The 23,080-nt window shown below is 43.2% G+C and overlaps 2 protein-coding genes across 2 annotated transcripts in view; both read left to right on the top strand.

The window, feature by feature from the left end:
* Positions 1-14,256, top strand: part of plce1 (phospholipase C, epsilon 1) — a 43,129-nt gene extending 28,873 nt beyond the window's left edge. Inside the window, exons 19-44 of the mRNA XM_068754423.1 lie at positions 72-236; positions 348-462; positions 562-721; positions 816-938; positions 1,738-1,874; positions 1,952-2,190; positions 2,349-2,410; positions 2,500-2,665; positions 2,773-2,880; positions 3,207-3,323; positions 3,890-4,048; positions 4,211-4,346; positions 4,532-4,573; positions 6,884-7,002; positions 7,324-7,441; positions 8,565-8,661; positions 8,939-9,228; positions 9,385-9,548; positions 11,106-11,367; positions 11,497-11,615; positions 11,845-11,973; positions 12,052-12,249; positions 12,426-12,611; positions 12,699-12,911; positions 13,485-13,596; positions 14,081-14,256. Of these exons, the coding sequence (XP_068610524.1) occupies positions 72-236; positions 348-462; positions 562-721; positions 816-938; positions 1,738-1,874; positions 1,952-2,190; positions 2,349-2,410; positions 2,500-2,665; positions 2,773-2,880; positions 3,207-3,323; positions 3,890-4,048; positions 4,211-4,346; positions 4,532-4,573; positions 6,884-7,002; positions 7,324-7,441; positions 8,565-8,661; positions 8,939-9,228; positions 9,385-9,548; positions 11,106-11,367; positions 11,497-11,615; positions 11,845-11,973; positions 12,052-12,249; positions 12,426-12,611; positions 12,699-12,911; positions 13,485-13,596; positions 14,081-14,256 (3,912 nt within the window). The remainder of the gene's footprint in view (positions 1-71; positions 237-347; positions 463-561; positions 722-815; positions 939-1,737; positions 1,875-1,951; positions 2,191-2,348; positions 2,411-2,499; positions 2,666-2,772; positions 2,881-3,206; positions 3,324-3,889; positions 4,049-4,210; positions 4,347-4,531; positions 4,574-6,883; positions 7,003-7,323; positions 7,442-8,564; positions 8,662-8,938; positions 9,229-9,384; positions 9,549-11,105; positions 11,368-11,496; positions 11,616-11,844; positions 11,974-12,051; positions 12,250-12,425; positions 12,612-12,698; positions 12,912-13,484; positions 13,597-14,080) is intronic.
* Positions 14,257-17,738: 3,482 nt separating this feature from the next.
* LOC137909997 (D(5)-like dopamine receptor) lies at positions 17,739-19,061 on the top strand. The gene has a single exon (XM_068754422.1). The coding sequence runs from the start codon at positions 17,952-17,954 to the stop codon at positions 19,059-19,061; it is 1,110 nt and encodes a 369-aa protein (XP_068610523.1). The 5' UTR covers positions 17,739-17,951.
* Positions 19,062-23,080: the final 4,019 nt, after the last annotated feature.

The following is a 23,080-nucleotide window of genomic DNA, read 5'->3' as shown; positions in this document are numbered from 1 at the left end:
TGGAGTTAAAGTGCATGGATTTATCCTAGCTGAGAATGCATTTAATGACTGAATCTGTGTCTGCGTGTTAGGAGGATGGCAGGTATGAAGGCCCCACATTAGCCCATGCCATTGAGCTATTTGGTGGGCGTAGGTGGAACATGGGTTCAGGTGGAGTGGAAAAGCCTGCTGGCCAGAAAGGCAGTCCTCTAGGCATCAACGATAAGGCCAAGAAGATGAAAAAGGTCCTTGTCAGGGTCGGTGTATGGAGCTTTGATTCTATCGCTCGTTCCCATCATTGAACTTTTCGTGGAATATTTAGAAGAGTTTGTTTTTGACTTTGAGAGTGTGTTTTTACACCGATACAGGGGGACAGTGGGGATGCCACAGACGATGAGATGGCTTCCAGAAAAACAAGGAGCTGTAAGGAGGGATTTTATCGAAATGGACCAGAGCCTGATAACATAGATCTAGAAGATCCAGGTGACATTAACAAAGCTATAAAAAAAATCCGAATAGGAATTTATTCTGATCCTTTCCTCTGATTCAGTAATTTATGTTCAGTTCTCTTTGCTTCCATAGATGATGTCTTCCCTGGACCATTCTCCCTCTCATCCGGTAAAAACCCTGGCTTGTTAGCCTCTTCCTCCTCATCCTCTTCTTCCTCCAGCATGGCGGGATCCAACCAGTCCCGCTCACAAACCTCTCCAACCCTGCCAGGCACAGCCAAGTCACAGCCAGGGTATGACTGAAATTGTTATGGAGAGTCTGAACTCGAGAATTCCCCCCACCCTTTTTTTTTGCCCAGTTGTGATTTCCTTCATCGTGTGTTGCAGGGCGTGGAGCAGCAGGTCGTGGCACGGTCGAGGTAAAGGCTGTTTCAAAGGCTTCCAGAATCTCATCATTTCTGACAGCACAATGAGTTTTATCGAGTTTGTTGAGCTCTTCAAGTCGTTCAGGTAAATGCCAAAAATGATTCCAGCAGAAACAGTGTTTTGACATTTTTATTAACAACAAGATAGTTTCCTAAGAACAGAGATTCACTTTACATTTTTTGCTGCTTTATCTTTTCCGACTAAATAGTGGAGCGCATTTTTCTAGGTACGTGTAATCATCCAACACCGGCTAATAGCTTGAAGCAAAGATGTAAATTGTAAAAGTGTCCTGTCCAGCTCTTATTATATAACGATGTGTTTTTAGCAATGCAGCAAAGTCATTCAAGGTTATCATGCTTTCTAAAGAATTCTTGTCTGTCTCTCAATTTTTCCCTTTTCAAATGAAAGGAAACTGTTTTGCTTTGTTTTGCTTTAGATTATTTCTATAGCAGTCCTCATACATTTTTCTGATTTGAAGTTTTCCTCTTCAATTCCACATTTAGTTATGCAGAGAGGTTGATAGTGCAGTACTGCAGCAGATGAGACTCTCAGAAAGTCTGCTTAGTTCTCAAGATATGTTTTTTTTGTAGCCATCTGCAAATCAGTTATTCAGACTCTTTAGCATTTATAGAACTTCTTTTATCAAATCTTAAAATGCGCCTTTACAAGAAACATAGATCCAGTTTAATGTATTCAAAATTGAGGGAATTCCCTTTGAAATTTAAATATTCTACAACAAGTATCACCATTGAATCATACTCCACCAAAATCTTTGGAAATAACATAAATCTTCTGCACTGTGATTTGTGTTGCTGGAATCCAATTGTGAACTGAATTGAGCTGCTTGTGACCAAAATTTGGTTATGTGTCATTTCTTCCTCAGCATCCGAAGCAGGAAGGACCTAAAAGAGCTGTTTGACACATTCGCTGTCCCCTGCAGTCGTTCAAGTCCAGAGTTGGCTCCTCTCTACACCAGCCTCAGGATAGACGACAAAGACACAGGCCTACAGCCAGACCTCGGTAAGAAATAGTTACACTCATTTGTGTATTTACTTTTCATTTTTCTAATTATTCTTCCCTTTTTCTTTTCCCTTCAGACCTATTAACCCGTAATGGTTCTGATCTTGGTCTGTTTATATGGACGAGGCAACAGATGACTGACAACCAGAGGCAGATCTCAGACGCAATTGCAGCAGCCAGTATTGTAACCAACGGAACGGGAGTGGAAAACGCATCCCTGGGCGTTTTGGGGTTGGCTATCCCTCAGCTCAATGACTTCCTCGTCAACTGCCAAAGAGAGCACCTGAGCTACGACGAAATCCTTACAATTATACAGGTAGAGCCTGGAGAGTAAGCACCAAACACGAAGAGGTGGAACTTGTCTCGTATAGATTTGTAAATTCACCAGAGATGAATAGCATTAGGATGGAAGAGGTCTGAGGCAAAGGGAAGTAGAAGCGACTAATTGTTATTTCTTGCTTTTTATTCTTTCAGAGATTTGAGCCTTCATCAAGCATGAGACAAATGGGATGGATGTCGTTTGAAGGCTTTGCAAGGTAGAGTTTAAAAATCATTTCTAAGTTGCATACTTTACAAACACGCTTACAAAAATCTAATTTGCTAACCATTTTGCTCTCCTGACTAGGTTCCTGATGGATAAGGATAACTTTGCTTCTCGTATTGACGAATCCCAGATGAACCCCGAGGAGCTGCAGTACCCTCTATCCTACTACTACATCGAGTCTTCCCATAACACCTATCTGACTGGGCACCAGCTTAAAGGAGAGTCTTCCGTCGAGCTTTACAGTCAGGTGTGCATGAGCCTTCCGTCATCTGAGACCACATCGATATCCTATTTTGTATCATCTATTTTGTACATATATATTCCTGCCTTACAATTAGCGTCATTTTACACCAGGTGCTGCTACAAGGCTGCAGGAGTGTTGAGTTGGACTGTTGGGATGGAGATGATGGCATGCCAGTTATTTATCACGGACACACCCTCACTACTAAGATACCCTTTAAGGTTAGAAACACACTTGAGTGATCAATTACTGGCAGTCCTTCATATCACCAAACATAATTGCACTGCTGTATGATGTCTTATGTTTTGGCAACAGTGCTCCATTTCAGAAATTGCATTGGTTCAGTAAACCAAACAGATTAATTTATATAATCCGAGTTGGACCTATAAGGTACCTCAAACACCTGTGTTTTATTTGATGCTTCATCTCAGGTTTATTTCAGTAAATCTCCTTAGTATTATATTCCATAAGGTTTGTTTTTTTTATTGACTTTAATTTGATTTGGGGTGCCGTTTCTAAGAATGCAATCTCTCCCATGATCCTCCAGGATGTGGTGGAAGCAGTTAATCGGTCTGCGTTTGTCAAGTCAGACATGCCCGTCATCCTGTCCATAGAGAACCACTGCTCCCTCCCACAGCAACGCAAGATGGCTGAAATCTTCAAGGTGCGCCAGCGGTTACTGCCCATCTGAAATTACAGAATGTGACTTTCCTTAACGGGGTTTGTTAATACCATGTTTAATATTTCTGGAATTTCAGGCATCAGTTTCTACTTCTTCTTTCATCTTGTCCCGTTTAAAAAAACAAAACATTTTTACCGGCATTCATTCATTTTCCCAGAGTTTCTTTGCTGATGTGTTCATTTGAACTGCCAGACATACCGACAGGCTTGCTCTTCCAAACTTCAGGCTAATGTCCTCGATTCTAAAAGCTTGACTAATCTGGGCACAACATGATGGAATGAATATCATCTTGCTTTCTTCCAACAAAACTTTCCAGCATCCCGTCCTCCCTTGAGGTCGGCTTCTGCGCGACTTGATAAAGAGAAGTCTTTCAAGTTCAGATAGCTCTGTGCCTCAGGCTCGCTTACGTCACCACTGCCTTGTTTATTTATTTACCATGCTTTGTGTTGATAAAATCACTTTTGGTTTTCCTTGCCCATTCCCATTTGACTTGGCATTCTCTTCCCCCCCGATGCCTGTCAGTCATATTTGTCACGTTCCCTCTTTAGACGGTGTTCGGAGAACGTCTGGTGACGCGTTTCCTCGTTGAAAGCGACTTCAGCGACGACCCGCACCTGCCGTCGCCGCTGCAGCTGAGGGGGAGGATACTCCTGAAGAACAAGAAGCTGAAAGCCCACCAGGCACCGGTGGACATACTCAAACAGAAGGTTGAGCAACAAATGCTATCACACACAAACAATGTGTGCATTTTTGACTTGATTCATCCTGATGCCCTGCGGATAAGAGCTTATGGGTAGAAGTACATCTTTGCAAATGTTAATCCTTCTCGTATTTTTCGTGCGTTTTGTAAAACGTCTTTTTGATCACAGGCTCACCAGCTTGCACACATGCAAGCCCAGGCTAGCAATGGCTCACCGGGGGTCCCTTCAGCAAGCAATCACACCAATGAGGAGGAGGAGGAGGAAGAAGACGAGTACGACTATGACTATGAGTCTCTATCAGATGGTAAGGAGAAGAAGGACATACTTCAAAGGCACACACACACAAAAACTCAACCCAGAAGAATTCAGTTTGAAGTACTATCGTAACACTCTACAGCTTTATTCCATCTTTCTTCTTTAATAACCAAGTCTCTTTTTATGTTGACACTCTGTTCCTCTCCTATTTTATCGTGCCTGTTTTCCACTTAGCCGACGTCCTCACTGCCTCTACTGCCTCGTATGGCCTGGAAGGTAAATGTGTGGCTCTGACACTCCTCTCTTTCAGCCAGTGGCTCCATCCTGCTTGTTCTGCAGCGCTATAGCTAGACTTTCGCTCCTTTCGTTTGATCAAAGAATCCTAATGTGAAACTTAAAATGGCGACGCAAAACGCTGCTTTAATTGTGTTCGCTCTTCAATTGAGTTTTAAGGGCACATTATGAGTTCCTTGTTGCCAATTTTCTGCTGTCGTCTACCGCTGCAGAAAATGAGCAGAGAGGAAACACGCGTATGTCGAGGTGCATTAGCGATCCGCATCACTGCTGTAGACTGTTTTACCCACGTACCATAATAACTGCTTGATGCCTGCAGTTTGTGGATGTCACGCTCTGCTCGACTGTTGCTATCTGTCATGCATTAGTAGCGACATCGTGAATGATTCAGCCTGATGCTTTTGATAGTAACACATGAATTGTGGAAGTTGTGTTGTTTGAGATATTAATAATGGCAGCTTGAGCCGATGACCTACGAGACTTCCTCCTTCACTCGCCGCTGTTGTTACTCAAATAGGTGCTTGTTGTTGGCAATGCAGCAACAACAGCGCAGCAGCTCGACTCCCAAGAGTCCTAATGGTTTTCAGAATTCCTGTAGGGTCCAAACAGAGCGTATTTATTGCTACTAAATATTTAACAGTGGTTGGTTTGCGACAGCGGGATTGTTTGCTAGGATGTTGTTGGGTCTAAAATGAATAAACCCAGAGAGGCCTTGCACCGAAGAGACGAAACGAGGCAGAACTGTAATTATTTACACTTTATTTTATTTCCATTTTGTAATTAAAGTAATATGACACATGGCGATGTGCAAATAAAATGCATTCTGGGTACCCGTCATCTACGTTAGTGTTATCCCAGATGACATTGTGTCGCTCTTTACACTGTATTTTAGTATCCTGGATATTGTATTTTTAAAAGTCTTCCATGGCAAAGATTTACAAACTCGTGCTTTGTAAATGCAGCCCACGCTCTCCTCTACCTCGAGAATGACCCTCCTTCATAGATAGGCCTCTCTGCGTGATCCCTCTTTCTCCCACCAGCACATCACCTCCCGCCTCCTCCCCTTCGTCCTGTATTTTTCTGTGACCTCGCCAGTGGCTGGGCAGACTCATCAGGGAAGCAAAACAAAGCCATCTGGTTTCTCAGGCCCTACGCTGCCCCCGTACTAAACTGCAGACCAGGGGGAAACTACCCTGTCTCAGTCCCACTCCCAGCAATGCTCCTTCCTAAATCCTGGTCTCAGACCGCTCAAAAAGCTTTTCCCAGCTTAAGTTATATTCAAGTAATATTTATTTAAACTGCCAAGATGCCACCATCCCTTGTTTAACTGTAACTCTCTACAGTCTGATCCAGCTCACTTCTTTGGCTGCTGTCCGTAGGATGATGTTTTATTTGGGGGGGGGGGGGGGGGGGGTTAGCTCTGTTACCAAACTCGTCAAATGAAGAGATTCCAAACACATTTTTCTCTGATAAAAAAACACTTCTTTATTTACAAGTTGAAGTATCTCTTTCCTGGGATGAGATGAACGTGTAGGAGGGATGGGATCGTAGGAAGAACAACTCTCTCCTGCTGCTTCTGGTGTTTACAGTTGATAGACATTGCTTTGAATGTCAATGATGGAGGTGGGGGTGTGTATGGGGGGGGGGGGACTTTTTGTGGATGTTTGGCTTTGGAAAATGATTATGGGATTGAGTATTTAGGGGTATAAGATAACCACTTCTTCCCCCCCTTATATTTGTTTTTCTAACATGCTTTGCTTCAAAAGGCTTGACCAGTCCAAATACCATGCAGATGGGTAAAATGCTGGAGCTCCTGCAGAAGCATCTTTAGCTGCAGCTAGCTCTAGTGGGCCAGACTGAAGTAACCCAAGCCCACTCACAAAATATAAAACAGCATTTTGGGTTCCCAAGATTCACAGATGTTAAATTGACACAGCTGTGCCTTCAGCTCCGTAGCCCCGTTTAATTTAGCAAATACATTTTAAATACAAGCTTGGTGTCATCAGTTTTGTTTCCTCCTGGAGCAAGGGACTGCTATGCTACTGCTGGTGTCAATTTTGAACGGAATTATTTTCACAAAATAAAAGTATTTTCAGGTGGGCACTTGTTTGATTGGCTTGTTGCAACTGTGTTGGTCTTCTAAGCTCTGCGGTGCTGGGTTAATGTTCTGCAGCTTTCTTTTTATCATTCAGAAATTGCTGCTTTTGACTCTTATCTTGGCTTCAGAAAGGTTTCATTCTGCTCCCATTAAACATTTGGTAGCTGCCTTAATTCTCTGCATCTTCCTCTTAGATAACATCCTGGATGACAAACCAGAGGGGAAGAGCTCAGCCGACAAAGAAGAGCAACCTGCTGACGAAATACCGAAGAGGATGAAGAAGTCTGACAGCGCCACACAGAGCAAAGGAAAAGTACGGAGCTAAGAATTAAACTGGCCTGACTGCTAGTCGCTCAACTTGCAGGATTTAGAATGCAGAAGAAGAAGCAGCCCATTTCCTCATTACTCTGTGCCACTGGGTATTATAGCAGGACTCAAGCCAGTGCTTATAAGTAACGTATTTTGATATTTGCTTATCAAAGATTCACAAATATGTCAACAGAAATAGGATTAAGACAGAAATAAATATTTAATACCCCTGGTACTTCTGTGTAGCTACTTTATGAAATCCAGCCCATGCTGTAGTAGTGCATCCCGGTTCCTTAAAGTAAAACCATGCTTCCTTCATGTTTAGGTGTTTGATATGGAGCTGGGCGAGGAGTTTTACCTTCCTCAGAGCAAGAAGGAGAGTCGGCAGATTGCCCAGGAGCTCTCCGACCTCATCATCTACTGCCAGGCTGTGAAATTCCCTGGTAGAGAATATTGCTATCTTTCAGTCTCTTTGACACTCACTATTTTCACCAACGCAATGTAATTTATTCTCATCTTTTACTTCTGCTATGCTGCTATCATTATCTCGCTTGTTTTCCCATCTTGTCCCTATCTTATCCGCTCCCATATTATATTTAAAAAGTTAAACCTTTCCCCCCGTGGTTTTCCATTTTTTTCATCTTACGATATTTAATACCCCAGTGTTACACTCTTCCTCTCCCACGCAGAACACCCACTGAGATCGTTGAATCATTTTCTTCCCCATGGGGAAAAGAGGGATACTTCATTGCGCCGAAGTCCAAGAGTAGCACAGCAGAGATCTGATGTGTTTTGCGGATGGAGATACATGAGAGAGGCGTTTTATATCCATATACACAGTCACATTCCAATGTTGACTGTTTCGCTGGAAGCTAATGTGTCATGTTTCAAGTGGTTAAAATAAGATGGATTTATGTACATGGGAATGCTTTCTGCTTATCAGTTCAGGGTGTTTGGATTCCGCTGCTTTCTCATACCAGTTATCTTTTGTTCCTCTTCATTAGGATCTATCTTCATTCCTCAATGCCATTTGTCTCAATTATGTTTTTTTCTCCCTCCTTCCTCCCTTAAATGTTTTGTGTTTCTGTTTTCTTCTCCTTGCATGGCATTGGCAGCTGTAAAACCTGCTTTTGTTTCCACTTGGTATTTTATGTGGTTACTGTTTCCAGGGACCCGAGATTTGAGTTCAAAGATTGGGATTGTGTTTCCTGATCTAGACAGGAGGCGATCTGCAGACATCACTTTTTTTTTTGAATGTCTTCAGAGGTTCTCGTCATCTAGAAAATGGCCTTTGCACAGAGGATTTACTTCATTTTCATAATTTGAAACTCTGATGATATTTTTCCTGCAACAATCCTGCAAATAATGTAAAAATCAATGATATTGTCTTTTTAACCTCTGAGCTCGTTGAAGCAAATGAATGTGGAATGATTACTGGGAGGAAGTTCATCATTATAATGGAATCGGGCAGGATTTAGAGAAAATGATTGCTCGGTTTTACATACTTACTCTCTTCTTGCTGCATTATTGACAAGTATGCCTCTTGCTATGTGTGGGCCCACACAGGTCTGTCCACTTTGTCTCCAGCTGACTCTGGCAGAAATAAGGACCGGGGAAAGAGCAGGAAGTCCATATTTGGCACAGCTCCAACACCAGGCAAAGGTAATTATTAAAATTGCTGATTTCATTCATATCATTATTGGGATTACGAGTTATAATTCAAATTTTTATATTCCTTCTATTAATCCGGTTGACCTTTCCTGAATTTAATGAAGTAAATAAGGTCTTCAAAGTACCAAATATTTCATTATTAAGTTAGAATACTTCTGGGTAACTAAATCTGTAATTCTAGCTTAATTATAAACTGATTTGGGGTCAGAATTAACTGTGGCAAGTCTTCATGTCATGCCTCATCTTTGAACATCTGTCCTCCCTCTCGCTGGCACAGAGCGTCTGAGCTGGGAGGAGCAGCAGACATCGCCTGTCCTTAATGCCCCCACCTCTTTGAGCGCCATCATCCGTACGCCCAAATGCTACCACGTCTCCTCCGTCAACGAGAACGCCGCTAAGCGCCTGTGCCGCCGTTACTCCCAGAAGCTGATTCAGCACACAGTGTGCCAGCTGCTCAGGACTTACCCAGCAGCCACCAGGATCGACTCAACGAATCCAAACCCCCTGCTGTTCTGGCTGCACGGCATTCAGCTGGTGGCCCTCAACTATCAGACTGATGGTGAGGACGATGTGGGGAAACCTTTACAGTTTGTATCACTCACTGGAAATAAGAGGAGAGATGACTCTACCCGCTTCTCTAGATGGAATGGAGGTATCTTTTTGTATTCTAGGCAATAATTCAATCCCTTTTCCCTTCCCTTCTCCCCCCTCCCAGATCTGCCCATGCAGTTGAACACAGCTTTATTTGAGGTTAATGGTGGCTGTGGCTACGTCCTGAAGCCGGCGGTGCTTTGGGACCGTAGCTGTCCGCTGTATCAGCAGTTCTGTCCAATGGAGAGAGATTTGGAGACCATGAGCCCGACTGTCTATTCACTCACTGTAAGTTAAGATGATGAAAAGAATGAAAGTTTACCTCTTGGAGTTTGCCTTCTCTGCTTTCATTTTCATTGATCCTAGTTACCAAGTATAATCCTGTCAGCTCTCATTTCAGCAGCTTTAGCGTTGCAATTTAAAAAATATATATTTTTAAAAAATGGGTTCATTAAAATGAACTGGCCTGTCTTTTTTATCATTATTATCATGCCTGCAATGATTGCACAGACATTATGAATGGAAAATAAAGTGTGCACACTTAAGAGCTCATATGGAATTTCCCTCTGGGAATAATGAAGTATTTTGATTCTGATTAAATTGTGTTTGGACCGTTTATTCTGATCGGCATATACATGATTTTATTATTTGACAGTCACTAAGGCTTAATGTCATTTTAGGATGAAGTGAATGACTCAATATGTTTATTAATGTGCTTTTAAGACAGTGGCACTTCAAAAATAGTGATGAGGCTGATGAGATCATGCAGTCAGTGAAACTTTGAGGGCTTGTCTCCAGTGGGCAGTTGGAGGCTGTGCTTGACATTAGCATTCATGAATTATTTATGACAGGGGACTATATTTAAAAAGACAGCTGCAAACCCTCGGCTAACTATGTAGATGTGTCACTGTGCTGTCAGACAAAGGGGCGCTGAGAACAGCTGATATCTCTTCTGACAGCTCCAGAGAGTGAGATCCAGAAATGCATACGTGAGAAATGAGAACAGGACCTCGTGAAAGCCTTGCAACATGTCCACACTTTGTCTGACATCACTCCTCGCTGTTTCCACTGGCTAATCTTCTGTCTGCTTGTCATCACTTTGTGCCGCTTGTTTGCACATTACTTATGGAAATGGCTTGAAAATCATTGCACCAAATCTGCTTTCAGTACAAGCAGATGTGGATCGCTCCTTCCCTCGATGCCGCCTTGTTTTGGCTGACACCATCATGAGGGCAGCTGCCCTTGTTGCGATTCTTATTGTTCCAGGTGACAGTAATATAAGGGAACATTATGGCCACCGTTCACAGACAACCGAGCGAGACCGATCGGGATAGGACGAGTAGGCATTAAATCAGCCTTTGAAAGTTTGTCTATGTCTGGTAAACTTTAGATTTTTGTTTAAGTCCTATCCAAACTCATTTTGCGGACATGAAAGTGAGAAGTGTAAATTCATTGGTTGCGTGTGTGTCCAGATGAATCATGGAGATCTGTCATATCTTGACAGATTAACAGCCTGAGTTTCTGTCAGGAAGGAGCACAATGCAATTATAAAAGTCAAGTCAGTAATGTCAAAATAATGCTGCCTTGATTTGTGGGGGGAGAGTGTTTATCCGCTGCCTTCCATCAGCTGTCAGGCTCAGATTCAGATCAGATGAGGAAGTATGAACGGTCATCCTGTATAAACAGTAGGGGTAGGGTGACTGAGATTTATCTTAAAGTCGTTCAACTTTGGGGTGACCGAGCCGTATAAAGGAAGTCTTTGTTGGCACGTCGGAGTGAATTTGCTGACTCTTATTTGGCATCGTTCACCGAACGTCCTCTTGGTGCTCTTGGTGTCCCCCTCAGATTGTGTCGGGACAGAACGTCTGTCCCGGTAACAGCGTTGGCAGCCCCTGCCTCGAGGTGGACATACTGGGAATGCCTGTAGACGGCTGCCACTTTCGTACGAAACCCATCCACCGCAACACTCTCAACCCCATGTGGAGCGAGCACTTCCAGTTCACCGTGCACTTTGAAGAGATGTGCTTCCTGCGCTTTGCTGTTGTGGAGAACAACAGTTCCCAGACTACCGCGCAGAGGACGCTGCCTCTGAAGGCCCTCAAGCCAGGTAGACGTGTCACACACAGCGCGGGGGGGGGGGGGGGGGGGTCTATGACAATGTCTTGATGGATGTTAGAAAATTTGCTCCTTGGCTGTGATCATATTTATCTGTTTTTTTTCTTGTTGCATGCATCAGGTTACAGACACATCCAGCTGAGAACGCAACACAATGAGCCCCTCGAAGTGTCAAGCTTGTTCATCTACAGCCGCAGAACCGAGGAAGCTCCCACAGGGGGCGCCACACCCTCATCACTGGTGAGACCTTGTATCTCCAAATGTAGCTGTATATATTGTAATAGTAAAACACCTGCATGCAAAATGAATATATTTTTTTAGATGCTTTTAAATACGTTATCTTTTATCCTTAAGTATACACATGATGCACATGTGTGAAAGGATTTGAATGCATTTTTAAGGCAGAAATGCCGTGATCACACGGGTCATTGTAACCTCCTGCTTTGCACCTCCCCTTCTCTCTGCACAGTTGTTCAGCTCCGAGGAGAAACGTGTGCTGCAGCAGCACAGCCTGACGGTGTATGGCGCTCCTGGTCCTGAGCCCTTCACTGTGTTCTGCGTTACAGAACAGACGACCGCCAAACAGCTGCTGGACATGGTTGGTATTTAAACGGGGGGGGTTTTCAGATGTTTTGTTCCAACTCTTGGATAGTCAAGTGTCGCTGCCCCCCCACAGGTTGTAGCGCCCGTCGGCATCCCATCGGAGTACTTCCTGTGCGAGGAGAAGGTTCCACTTTTGAAGGAGCGCAGCGAGGCGACGCGCTGTGCTCTGCATCGTCCTCTTGCTCCTGAAGAGGAGGTGGTCAGACTGGTTTCCAGTTGGAACACTGAGGAGGGCTATGTGGGGAGGATCGGCCTTAAAACGAAAGAGGAGGTAACTGTTTAATTAACTTGGTCCCATTTATTATCAATGTGTTTTTACTGGAGGAGCCTTAATACATTTCTACTTTCCATGAGCATCATTAAAAGGGAACTTTTATTGTGTAGCCTGTAATGCTCCGCCACAGGTTTTAAATCTACACAGGTTTATAAGCAGTTTGGTTCTTGCAGAACTTAAATGAAAAGAACGCTGTGCAGGAGGGAGAGGAGGAGGTGATGGTGAGTGGCAGAGAGAGCACAGGAGGAGCAGCAGAGGAAGACATGTTCTTCATCCAGGTTCACGAAGTTTCGCCAGAGCAGCCTCACACGGTGATCAAGGCCCCGCGTTACAGCACAGCTCAGGACATCATCCAGCAGGTGGGAAGAGTCAAGATCACACTTAGAAACATCCGTGTTTGACGTTCCAAAGATCTATAGGACCCTTAAATAGTGTTTCTCCCACAGACTCTGTCAAAGGCCAAGTATTCCTACAGTATCCTTTCCAATCCCAACCCGTGTGACTACGTCCTGATGGAGGAGGTGACCAAGGACGCCGGCTCCAAGAAGTCGTCCGCCGCCAAGCCCCTGCAGCGAGTGCTGCTGGATCACGAATGCGTCTACCAAGCTCAGAGCCGCTGGCGGGGCGCGGGAAGGTTCATTCTTAAACTCAAAGAGCAGGTAGCTCGAAATGCAACAACTAATTTCAGATTTTAGAGAGTCTGTGTTTGTATGTTTTCTATTCTGTCATGTTTTATTTTATGCTTATTTGCATCACCAGTTATTGTTAATCTTGTGCGGCTTGTTTAATCCAGACTTGCTTAGTTTTAACTTTGCATGTGCTTATGCTCTTTCTGTGACTTGCTGCTCATTAACATTTCAATCCTTGTGTTGTCATCATTGTATTTTAGAACTTTGTTGTGCTTTTAACACGTTACTGCATCCCATGTTCATTTTTAAAAAATTTTTGCATGTATCGTGGCTTTTTTTTTTTACCATTCAACGATCATCATCTTTAATATGTTGTACACATCCATGAAACTGTATTTTATTAATGAACCATCCTCCATCAGAAGCCATTTTTTGCTTGACAATAAATAAAGTATGTAAACAAGCCACCTTTTATGAATAAAGCATCACAAATGTTGCTGTTAAAGTTTTGCTTTTCGTCTAAAATCATGTAGACAAAAGAAAACTACACGCACATTTCTGTCCATTATATTTCCACTAACGGGATTCTATTTCTGCTTCCAGGTGGTGCGGGAAGACAAAAAGAAAGTCATCTCATTTGCTAGCGAGCTGAAGAAACTGACCAGTCGCAGCCGCAGCATGACGACTGGGGGCGGAGCCGAGAGTCCAGTCCAGAGTAAGGATGATCGGGCTGCATGCTGTGTGGCTCTGACAGAGCTGCAGGAGTGAGACTCACTCTGCCCGCTGCCTGTGCATGGAAAGGTAACAGAGGTACCGTATGTTGTCTCTAACATCTAACATTACAAGCACTGCAGAGGCACCCTGCAGATGAATACACAATCTATCAATATTTGCAGTTATTGATTTGTAGTACTAATCGTATGTGGAACAAGTATAATTGAGTCTGAATTTTTTTTGCAATTTGTTCTGCTTTTTTATGGCTTTAAGTTATTCTCTGAAATTGTTTCTAATGAATTTAGAACCATTTTAAAAACATTTTATTTTTTAACAAGTTCTCAAATGTACAGATTTTTCTTAACAGTGTGAGAAATGCCCAGTCAGCATGCAGCCCAGAATGTTCGTAGCAATGTTAACTCAGAGTGATTCAATATTATTTCCAACACTTCTACTCTCTTCATTTATTCTATTACGCCCTGCAGGGTACCTGTCTACAGCTTCGAGCCTGAAGGCCTGGGTGGTGGGGGGCAGGGTGGGTGCAGGAAGAATCCTGCAGTCCTCTTTATCCTCCTCCTTCAGGGAGCATCTCCACCCCGTCCACCTGACCCCCCCAGCATGGAGGCTTCACCTCCTCAGGAACTGGAAGTTCCACAAATGAATCCACAGAGAGAGAGAGAAAGAAGAGTTGGCTTGACTACTTCTAAACTTGCAAGAGTGCGATCTTTCATTGAGGGTCCGACGCATCATGGAATTTTGGGATCCCCTCTCAAGTCCTGAGGGAGTCTGATCCTGTCTGGGGTTGGCGCCGCAAGTGGAGGACGGGATTCAGTTAAAGCACTGATGACACACAAGAACCATGGCAACCGGCTGTTATTGAAGTCATCAGGTATGTTATCAGGGACAGATAAGGAAAAGGAAAAGAGATGGAGGTCTCTCTTTCTCAGGTGCGGGGCTGTTTGTGGCCGATAACGTTGTGATGGAGGCTGAAAAGCTAGCCCGTTTGGTTCTTGTTCCAGTTTCGCCCAACAGCTACAATTAGAAATTCCTTGAGTGTCGCAGAACATTTGATGTTTTGAGCACTGACATCTGAAAAAACAAGCGCCTCGTCCTTTTCAAACAGAATTTTGCACATTTGTTTTTCTTCTCACTGTCGTCTTCAGTGTTTATGTATTTTCTGATAAATGACAGATTGTTATTCAGTAATTTAAATGTTGTTATTATTAGTATCGTCATATTTATTTGTTTTAATGTCAGCCCAGCTGCGACTTTAGTTTTGAGGAAGGCCCAAATATTTTTATTTTTTTGGTAATTCTTTGTAAAACTGAAACAGCCACTTGAATTTTCCTACATGAAAATGTATTTAACAGAATGAATTTCAATCTCTTTATTTCATTGGCCTTTTAACTTTGAAAATTACTAACATCGACTGATTGTTGATTATGGCTTTTCTTTATGCTTGTGTCGACTTTCTTTCAGAATTTAGTCAAACTTGGTTAATTTGTGGTCGCTTTTTTTCCTCTATATCCATTTAACATTTCAATATTTTAAAAAGTTTGATCAAATTAAGCAGTTTTTTTTTTCTTACCCCTTGGAACATAGATTGATTTTATCTGTCATTTTTGGCATCGTGGTGATTTTTGGAGCCCATATTTTTAAATCTGCATTAAAAAGAAAGCAAGTGGAAACCTTAATTCTTACTTCTATAAACTATAGTTTAAATAAAATAGATTTTAGTTAGTGATACAAACAGGAGTTAATAATAATTAATGGTGTTACTAAAAATAAGTCATTTTTAACATATTTTCCAAGTTAAAATCTGTAAAATGTTTAGTAAAACTTGTAAATGCTTTCATTTACCCTGAATATGACAAATGTAGCCACACTACACGACAAGAACTGAATTCTGTCCTTTCATTTTCATTTGTCTTCAACTTCATGTCAGGACATTTGAAATAACTTACTGACGATGTAATGGTTGCAGCAGTCCTTTTATCCATTCCGGTTTTTGGTTCCGACTGAAAATCAGATTTCATGAACTGTAGATTATTTCCGACCACCTTGCAGGATTGAAGCGCGACCATCTTTAAACGACAGTGTGACATCTCCACTTCTTATAAACCTGTTCTTTGCTTCCTTTCTTTCGAACGTGTAGACCTCATTTCTGAATGTAATGTTTCTTAACATGTTGAATCTCACACACACATGTATGTATTTGGATGTTATTTATTTTAATGTGAAGCCCTGGTTGGCAACTTTTGTTTATGTACAATTAGTTTCCTGCAAGTAGTGGGGAGGGTCCCTTTTTTTTTTGTAGTATTTATTTCAATATGTAAAACGATAAATTCTTTACTCCTCTAATTTACACAAACTTCTTTCCTTATGTAAAGAAATATTTAATTTTATGTGTAAATATACAGCATGTTATTCACATTATGCCATTTTATTCTGCAGCACACAGCAGCGTCTTTTGTGCCTTTTATCTTTGTGAGTTTTCAGAAATGTGGGCAAAATCCAACAATTTAAAGTTTAAGTTTTGCGTGTTTTATTAAATCCAACAAATACATCTGTAGTATACTGCTGTTTCCATAAAATGTGCAGCACCTTTAACATCCTCTATCTTTGTGACGATGTGGCTGTCTAGTGAACATTTGTCTATTTACTTGAATTTTTAAATGGATGAGTTTTGGTGCATTTGGCATATATCAGGATTAAAATAAACCAGAAATACCCAACATTGTTTTATGTGAGAGCTTAAATGGTGTGCATGTCAGCTCCTGCTGTTTATCTGTTGTCCTAACGCTGACAAAAACTTCCAAACATTCACACACGCGATGGACCGGGCCGACGCTCACTGGATGGATTTTAACATTGACCCAGATATGTCAACAACTTCCATGATTAATGGACTTTGGACCGGTATGTTGTTCGTGGTCCGACAAGCTTTTGAATTCCATCTGTTGATTTCATATCCATGTCGAGCACACTTCTATGTTGAGTAATTTACTATTTCAATGTATTTGAAGCTGCAGCCAGGAGAGGGCATTTAATCTCTGCTTCAGAATCCTGATTGATCATTTTGGGCCCACCATACCTTAGTGGAATGTATCTGATCTTCCCATGCATGAACGAAATGGTGACCAAAAACTTTAATCGAAAAGGTAGAAGAAGAAGAAGAAACATTCCTTTATTAATCCCTCTCTGGGAAATTGTTTTCACTTGTATGCACACACCCATGTAGGCCTTAAGCAGGCACAATGCCTGGGAGAGGGAAGATAAGTGTCTGTGTGTGTTTTGTGAAAGGTGCTATAGCAGCAGTTGTCCATCAGAGGGCAGTGCATGCTTTCTTTTTACGCTGACTTTCACTAAAACTGTCATCAGTGGCGTCAAAGTCATTTTAATAAGCGTTTATATTTGTTCCTATAAAATTAGGTCATCAAGAATGAAATTCCTAAACGACACATATAGACTTGGAATGTTTCCTCAAACCGCAGCACAATTGTTACATCATCAACCTGAAGCATTGATGGAGTAAGACATTTAACAACAAAGGAAATGAGCGTGACGTCAGAAATGTGTCCTTTAATGACATCCCAACCAATTAGATAAACCCGCAGCCAAATTCAAACATTGTAACAATTGGTTAATTCATTAATTAGTCGACCACCTGTACTGATGGGCTAATTTTGAGTTGGGAGAGGATCGATTTCCGACAGAAAGACGTCTTATATCGATTTCCAGATTATTTTCCTGCAAAATCGGAAGCAACGGAAACCCCTAGTCAAAGGATTATGAAGAGACTGGATGAGGGTCGCAATCTGCAGCCCGTCGCTCTGAGCGCGGAGTCGTTTTTGGAGCGTCTGAGCGCCCCCCCCCTTCAGGAGTATCTCACCGTTGGATTTGTTCTCTGGAAGAACTTCTTTAGTGTTTTTGTCGTTTCCGTGTTGGAAAGACAAGCAGAGAGTTTAGACCTACAAGATGCGCAGCGGGTGATGGGGAAAAAAAACGCATGCGCAGGGTGGTGAGATTTTGGAGACGCACATGGCACCGACTACCTGACTCTGGACATTCATGGAGAGCTTTAATAATGAGAGCCGGAAACACATTCAGGAATACCGGGACCATGTGGACCAGCGCCGTGTGGTCACAGCGGGAGCTGACCCCCCCGGGTCGGGTGGAGTGCTCAGTCTCCGTGCGCTGACCGGCTGCGTCCTGTGCGTCCTGATCGTGTCCACCTTGCTGGGTAACACGCTGGTGTGCGCCGCGGTCATCAAGTTCCGTCACCTGCGCTCCAAGGTCACCAACTCGTTCGTGATCTCCCTGGCGGTGTCCGACCTCTTCGTGGCCGTGCTCGTGATGCCGTGGCGCGCCGTGTCCGAGGTGGCTGGCGTCTGGCTCTTCGGGCGTTTCTGTGACACCTGGGTCGCTTTCGACATCATGTGCTCCACCGCGTCCATCCTAAACTTGTGCGTAATCAGCGTGGACCGCTACTGGGCCATCTCCAGCCCGTTCAAGTACGAGCGGAAGATGACGCGCCGGTTCGCCCTCCTGATGATCGGCGGCGCGTGGACTCTCTCCGTGCTCGTCTCGTTCATTCCCGTGCGCCTCAACTGGCACCGCGCCGACGACTCCACCGACCAACCGGATGCGTGCAGCGCCAGCCTCAACCGGACTTACGCGGTCTCCTCGTCTCTCGTAAGCTTCTACATCCCCGTCGTGATCATGGTCGGCACGTACACGCGCATTTTCCGCATCGCGCAAACCCAAATCCGGCGGATCTCGTCTTTGGAGAGAGCAGCGGGGTCCCGTGCGCAAAACCAACTCCACCGCGCGTCGACGCAGGACGAAAACGCGCTGAAAACGTCTTTCAAAAGAGAAACCAAGGTGTTGAAGACGCTGTCCGTCATCATGGGGGTGTTCGTGTTCTGTTGGCTGCCCTTTTTTGTCCTAAATTGCGTGGTGCCTTTCTGCAACCCGGACAGACCCGGAGAGCCGCCGTGCGTCAGCGACACCACGTTCAGCATCTTCGTGTGGTTCGGCTGGGCCAATTCGTCTCTGAATCCGGTCATTTACGCCTTTAATGCCGATTTCAGGAAGGCCTTCTCCACCATTCTGGGCTGTGGTAAGTTCTGCTCCACGTCCACGTCCACGGCGGAGGCGGTGGACTTCAGCAACGAGCTGGCGTCGTACCACCACGACACCTGCACCGCGCAGAAGGAGCCGTGCGCCGCGCCGGGGCCCGGCGCGCAGAGGCCGGTGGGACCGACACACGCAGGAGGGAATCCGGTGCAGAAGTTTAACAACGTTTCTCTCATCTCCGATGATTTCTGTAACCATAGCAACCTGCTGCTGCCGGCGATGCTGCACTACGAGTGCCAGGCGGAGATCTGTTTGGACATGATGCCCTTCAGTTCCTCCGGACCCGCTGAGTCTTGTCTTCTTCCAGGGCAAGTCCAGGAGCCGTGATCCCCCCCCCAAGATGCTCTGAATCAGCAAGTACCAAAAAAAAAAAAAAAAGGGAGACCAACCTGTTCCAAAAGGATTTTATTCTTGTTAACCTTTCTCAAATTCTCGAAAAGCAAAATTGATGATTTTCTTGTGAACAGAAAAAGCGCAACGACTGAAAGTTTTTTTTTTTAGTTGTGTGGCCTTAACATTTCAGGAGAAAAGTAAACAATCAAGTTTGAGAAATCACAAAAATACATGACATTTAGGTGCCTATCATCATTTCCTGTTTATTGTCTTCTGTTTGAGCCACAGATATGACTCATCTATACATATATTTGTAAATATTTCAAATCATGTATTTATTTATTTATTGACTTGCTTCGTTGCTGTTGGTTAGTTGGTTATTTTTTTCATGATGTATATTATAACTTCTTGGTCTGCAAGCCATATAAGTATTCAGATATAGTCTTCTGTTTAGAAATGAGCAGCTGATCTCATATTTCAGAAATATATTTCAGTCGAAAAACGCAGACTTTTCAGACTAATTGAGAAACAGCAGTCAAGTCTATTTTGCTGGAATAATTGCTGCTGTGATTGAGCGAAACTGTTTGATGCTCAGGGTCGCCCCCTCTCTGATCCTGCCTTTGATATGCTAAGGAAGAGCAATCGAGGGTTAATAGTAATTATGTCTTTAGGTTCAGTGGCCGACTTTGCCCTTCTCTTCTTGAGACCCAAATGAAACATGAAGCTGCAACGCCAGATCAGACATTCAAATGTTTCTAATCCAGCATGGAGTGAGAGAAATGTTTCTATCCGGCTGTGGGATCGGCAGGAATCTGGGCCTCTTCACATGCATTTATTTGCTGGTTATTGTCTGGCATTGTTCAATAAACATCGAATTCCAACTCTGGTTTTAGCTTTGTCTGTTTCTTAGAGCATTTAATTCTGTGGATGGACAATCATGTTCATGAAAAACAGATATTTAATATATTTGGTCAAACTTACAGGATGTCTGTGAATTTTGACAATGTGGTTTCAAAGTCACTTTGAAGGGACAGAGAGAGAGCATATTCTAGGTTGGTCTTGGGTGAAACAGGTGTCATCTTGATGCGGTCCAGATGGACTGGTTGCAGCTGATTACCATTCAGGCTGTTTATCAGACAGACTGAACAGACAAAGGAAGGAGGAAAGTCACACAGACGGATGATTCATGTCTTTGCATGAGAAATTAAGATTTCACATTCCGTGCGGGTGAGAGCCCCACTGGGAGTTCTCCCATCTGACGGTAATCTGGTGCACTGGCTGCACTTTTCCTCCAGTTTGGAAGAGGGAACAGCTGGACGTGTTTGAGAACAGCTTCCAAAATGTTCACTTTGGGAGATCTCGTTGCTTCTTCTGGCTTTTGTTGGGCCGCCGTCACAATACCGATGCTTCTCCGTGGTCTGGATGACGCCATAAGATCAGGGCTGTTCCAATTTAAAGCGTATTTGAGGGAGTGATGGGAATGAACATACTCGTCTATAAACTGGAAGTTTGACGACCTACTTGCATTAATACACGGTACAGGAGGAAGCGCCGTTTCTAACTTTAGGTTCAGACCCAGGAGCGGACTCAGAGGGTGGCTTTAAAAGGACGAGCTTAATGAAGCACTGCTGGAGGCAAAAGAGACTGACTAGTTAGAAATAGATTTACTTGGAGGTTTATATCATCCTTTCTTTAGTGCGGTGACATTTGAACGTCCTTATTTCCAGCATATGCGTCTGCCTCCACTGATTGAGAGGGCTGTCATTTAAAAGCTGAAGTGACTTCAGAAAGCAAATCAATTGGAGCTCCGCGGCCTCCTGGAGATGAAAGATGAGTGCCTGTCAGAAACGGCGTGTGTCTGTTGTCTGATTCATTCCCCCGGCCCGCTGACCCCGCTGCCGTGCGACTGCAGCCAGGCTTCCTTCTACAAGAGGAACAAAAGCTTCAAACAGCCAGGTAATTGTCAGCTGCAAAAAAATACTGCAGCACAGAGAGAAAAATCATTGCTCTTATATCTGTATTTGTCTATTTAAGCACAATGTTGTGGAGGGGAAATTCTAAAAATGTAATTATTTATAAATGTCTAGATTTGAATAACTATTTATTTTCATTTCAACTAAATACATTGTAGAATATTTTATAACTAACCCGAACGTCAATCAATTTCAAAAAGCATCGGCGGATTTCAAGCAGATGATGCCCGAACCTTTGGCAATACTGGCGTGATGAAACTCTCTGAATGCGTCGCTGGATAATAGTGTTACGTTAACAAAGCGAGGAGATCAGCAGTCATCTCATTTTATGATACAACCCAAAGTTGCCAAAAACACATTCTTTGAAAAAACTACACATATTATACATTCTATAACACTTTGTGCATGCAGTTAGTAATGTAAAGGCTCAACCGGTAGGATAAGAGGAGCCTGCTTCTGCATTTATTTGCATTTCTCTCCTCCTACAACATCCTTCATCATCCTCTACCTCCTCATCCCTCTGCAGAATCCTCGGGTTTCATGATCTGGTAAGTAAAATATAAATGTGATTATTGCAAGAAAGATATGAAATATCCAACAAATTAAAATGTGATAATATGGCATGGTTCTTTGACAAGCACCCCGTGTTAGTTCCACTACTGTGCTCCTCGCTATCATCTTTAAAGCAGACCACATCGTTTCACACACTCACAGCACCGCTGATTACTTGAGGGGGCATCTATTCAGGCTGGATTACAAAATGCCACTTGTGAACAGCTATTGGTTTCAGCAGGAGGCGTGGAGGCTGCAGCCTCTGCTAGCACAGCTATACCATTATACATATAAAAAAGGGACCACTCTGAAACTGGGGCTAACCTGACATTAGCGTGTGAATGTAGAGAGAGAGAGAGGAATGAAAGATCAATAATGATGACGTTTTAATCAACTGATATGACTATGGCTTGAAGAGCTCCCCTCTCACACACACACACACACACACTTCAGTCCTCATCACTGGTGGGTATCAAAGTGTGTCCACTTTGTGTCTCTTCAATCAGCAACTGATCATTAGCCAGTAGCCAGCTGACAATTAAAGGTCGCAAACAGAATGCTCCAAATGCAAAGCGAGCCAAAGAGCGAATCTGTGATGCCTCAAACATCATCAAGCAGCGATCTGAAACAAATCATGGCAAAGACCTGAAAACTGGAGCTGATCCATGGTCAAAATGTTTAAAGGAATGACTTCCAAGGTATTTGGTATTATTCTACCTAATGTGTAGCAGGGAGCGCCACGGACCGTGCATGTTTCATACACGCACGCACGCACGCACACACACAGAGCCTCCACTGGATCTGTGTGTTCTGCTGCGTTCAGGCGCTCTATCGTAGTGGTGAGTTTTCAATTTGTTAATTAATCAGAAATAAGGAAAATTCTAGATTTTTTTGTAAGTTAAAAAAAAAAGGATTAATTAAACGGTCAAAGTAAGTCCTCCGTACTAAAGAGGTTTGCTTTCTTAAAAACTGTACTTTAATTTGATTCAATCCCAGATTGTCCTTCCTGCTGACTGAACTGTTTCAGTACCGAATGTGGATTAATAATCCCCTGCTGAAAATAATCCCCCAATGCGTGCACTTCTTCGTTTGTAATGTTTGATTAAAAAAAAATGCAAATGCAAAAGGTAGTAACACTAATACGTGTTAATGTGAATACATTCTGAGAGCCAGTATGTTGATAGACTTACCCTGTGGTCTGGTGCAGTAACCTGTGATCACCACTAGGAGGCAGCAGCCTACAACTCTTCTCAACATCAGGTCAGTCCCTCTGTTTTTTCTAAATTCACCAGTACAGTCATTCAGCCATGTATCAGTGTCAGTCCCCGTTTCATCTTAGGTCTCTGGTATGCAGTAATTGGACAGTAACCATTATGTGTAATTGTACACACACTATTTGCACATTCACTCTTACCTTGAACACTATACACATAGTTAATCCTCTTGTTGCAAATACACACATCAATTTGTACATGCATTTATTATTTG

Source organism: Brachionichthys hirsutus, chromosome 21 (genome assembly GCF_040956055.1).
Source record: "Brachionichthys hirsutus isolate HB-005 chromosome 21, CSIRO-AGI_Bhir_v1, whole genome shotgun sequence".
Classification (NCBI taxonomy): domain Eukaryota; kingdom Metazoa; phylum Chordata; class Actinopteri; order Lophiiformes; family Brachionichthyidae; genus Brachionichthys; species Brachionichthys hirsutus.
Note: the sequence above shows the minus strand (reverse complement) of the source record. Positions and strands in the feature narration are given on the sequence as shown.

Excerpts from the sequence above, each read along its gene's own strand:
- LOC137909997 (XM_068754422.1), top strand. The coding sequence starts at position 17,952 with ATGCCGTGGCGCGCCGTGTCCGAGGTGGCTGGCGTCTGGCTCTTCGGG.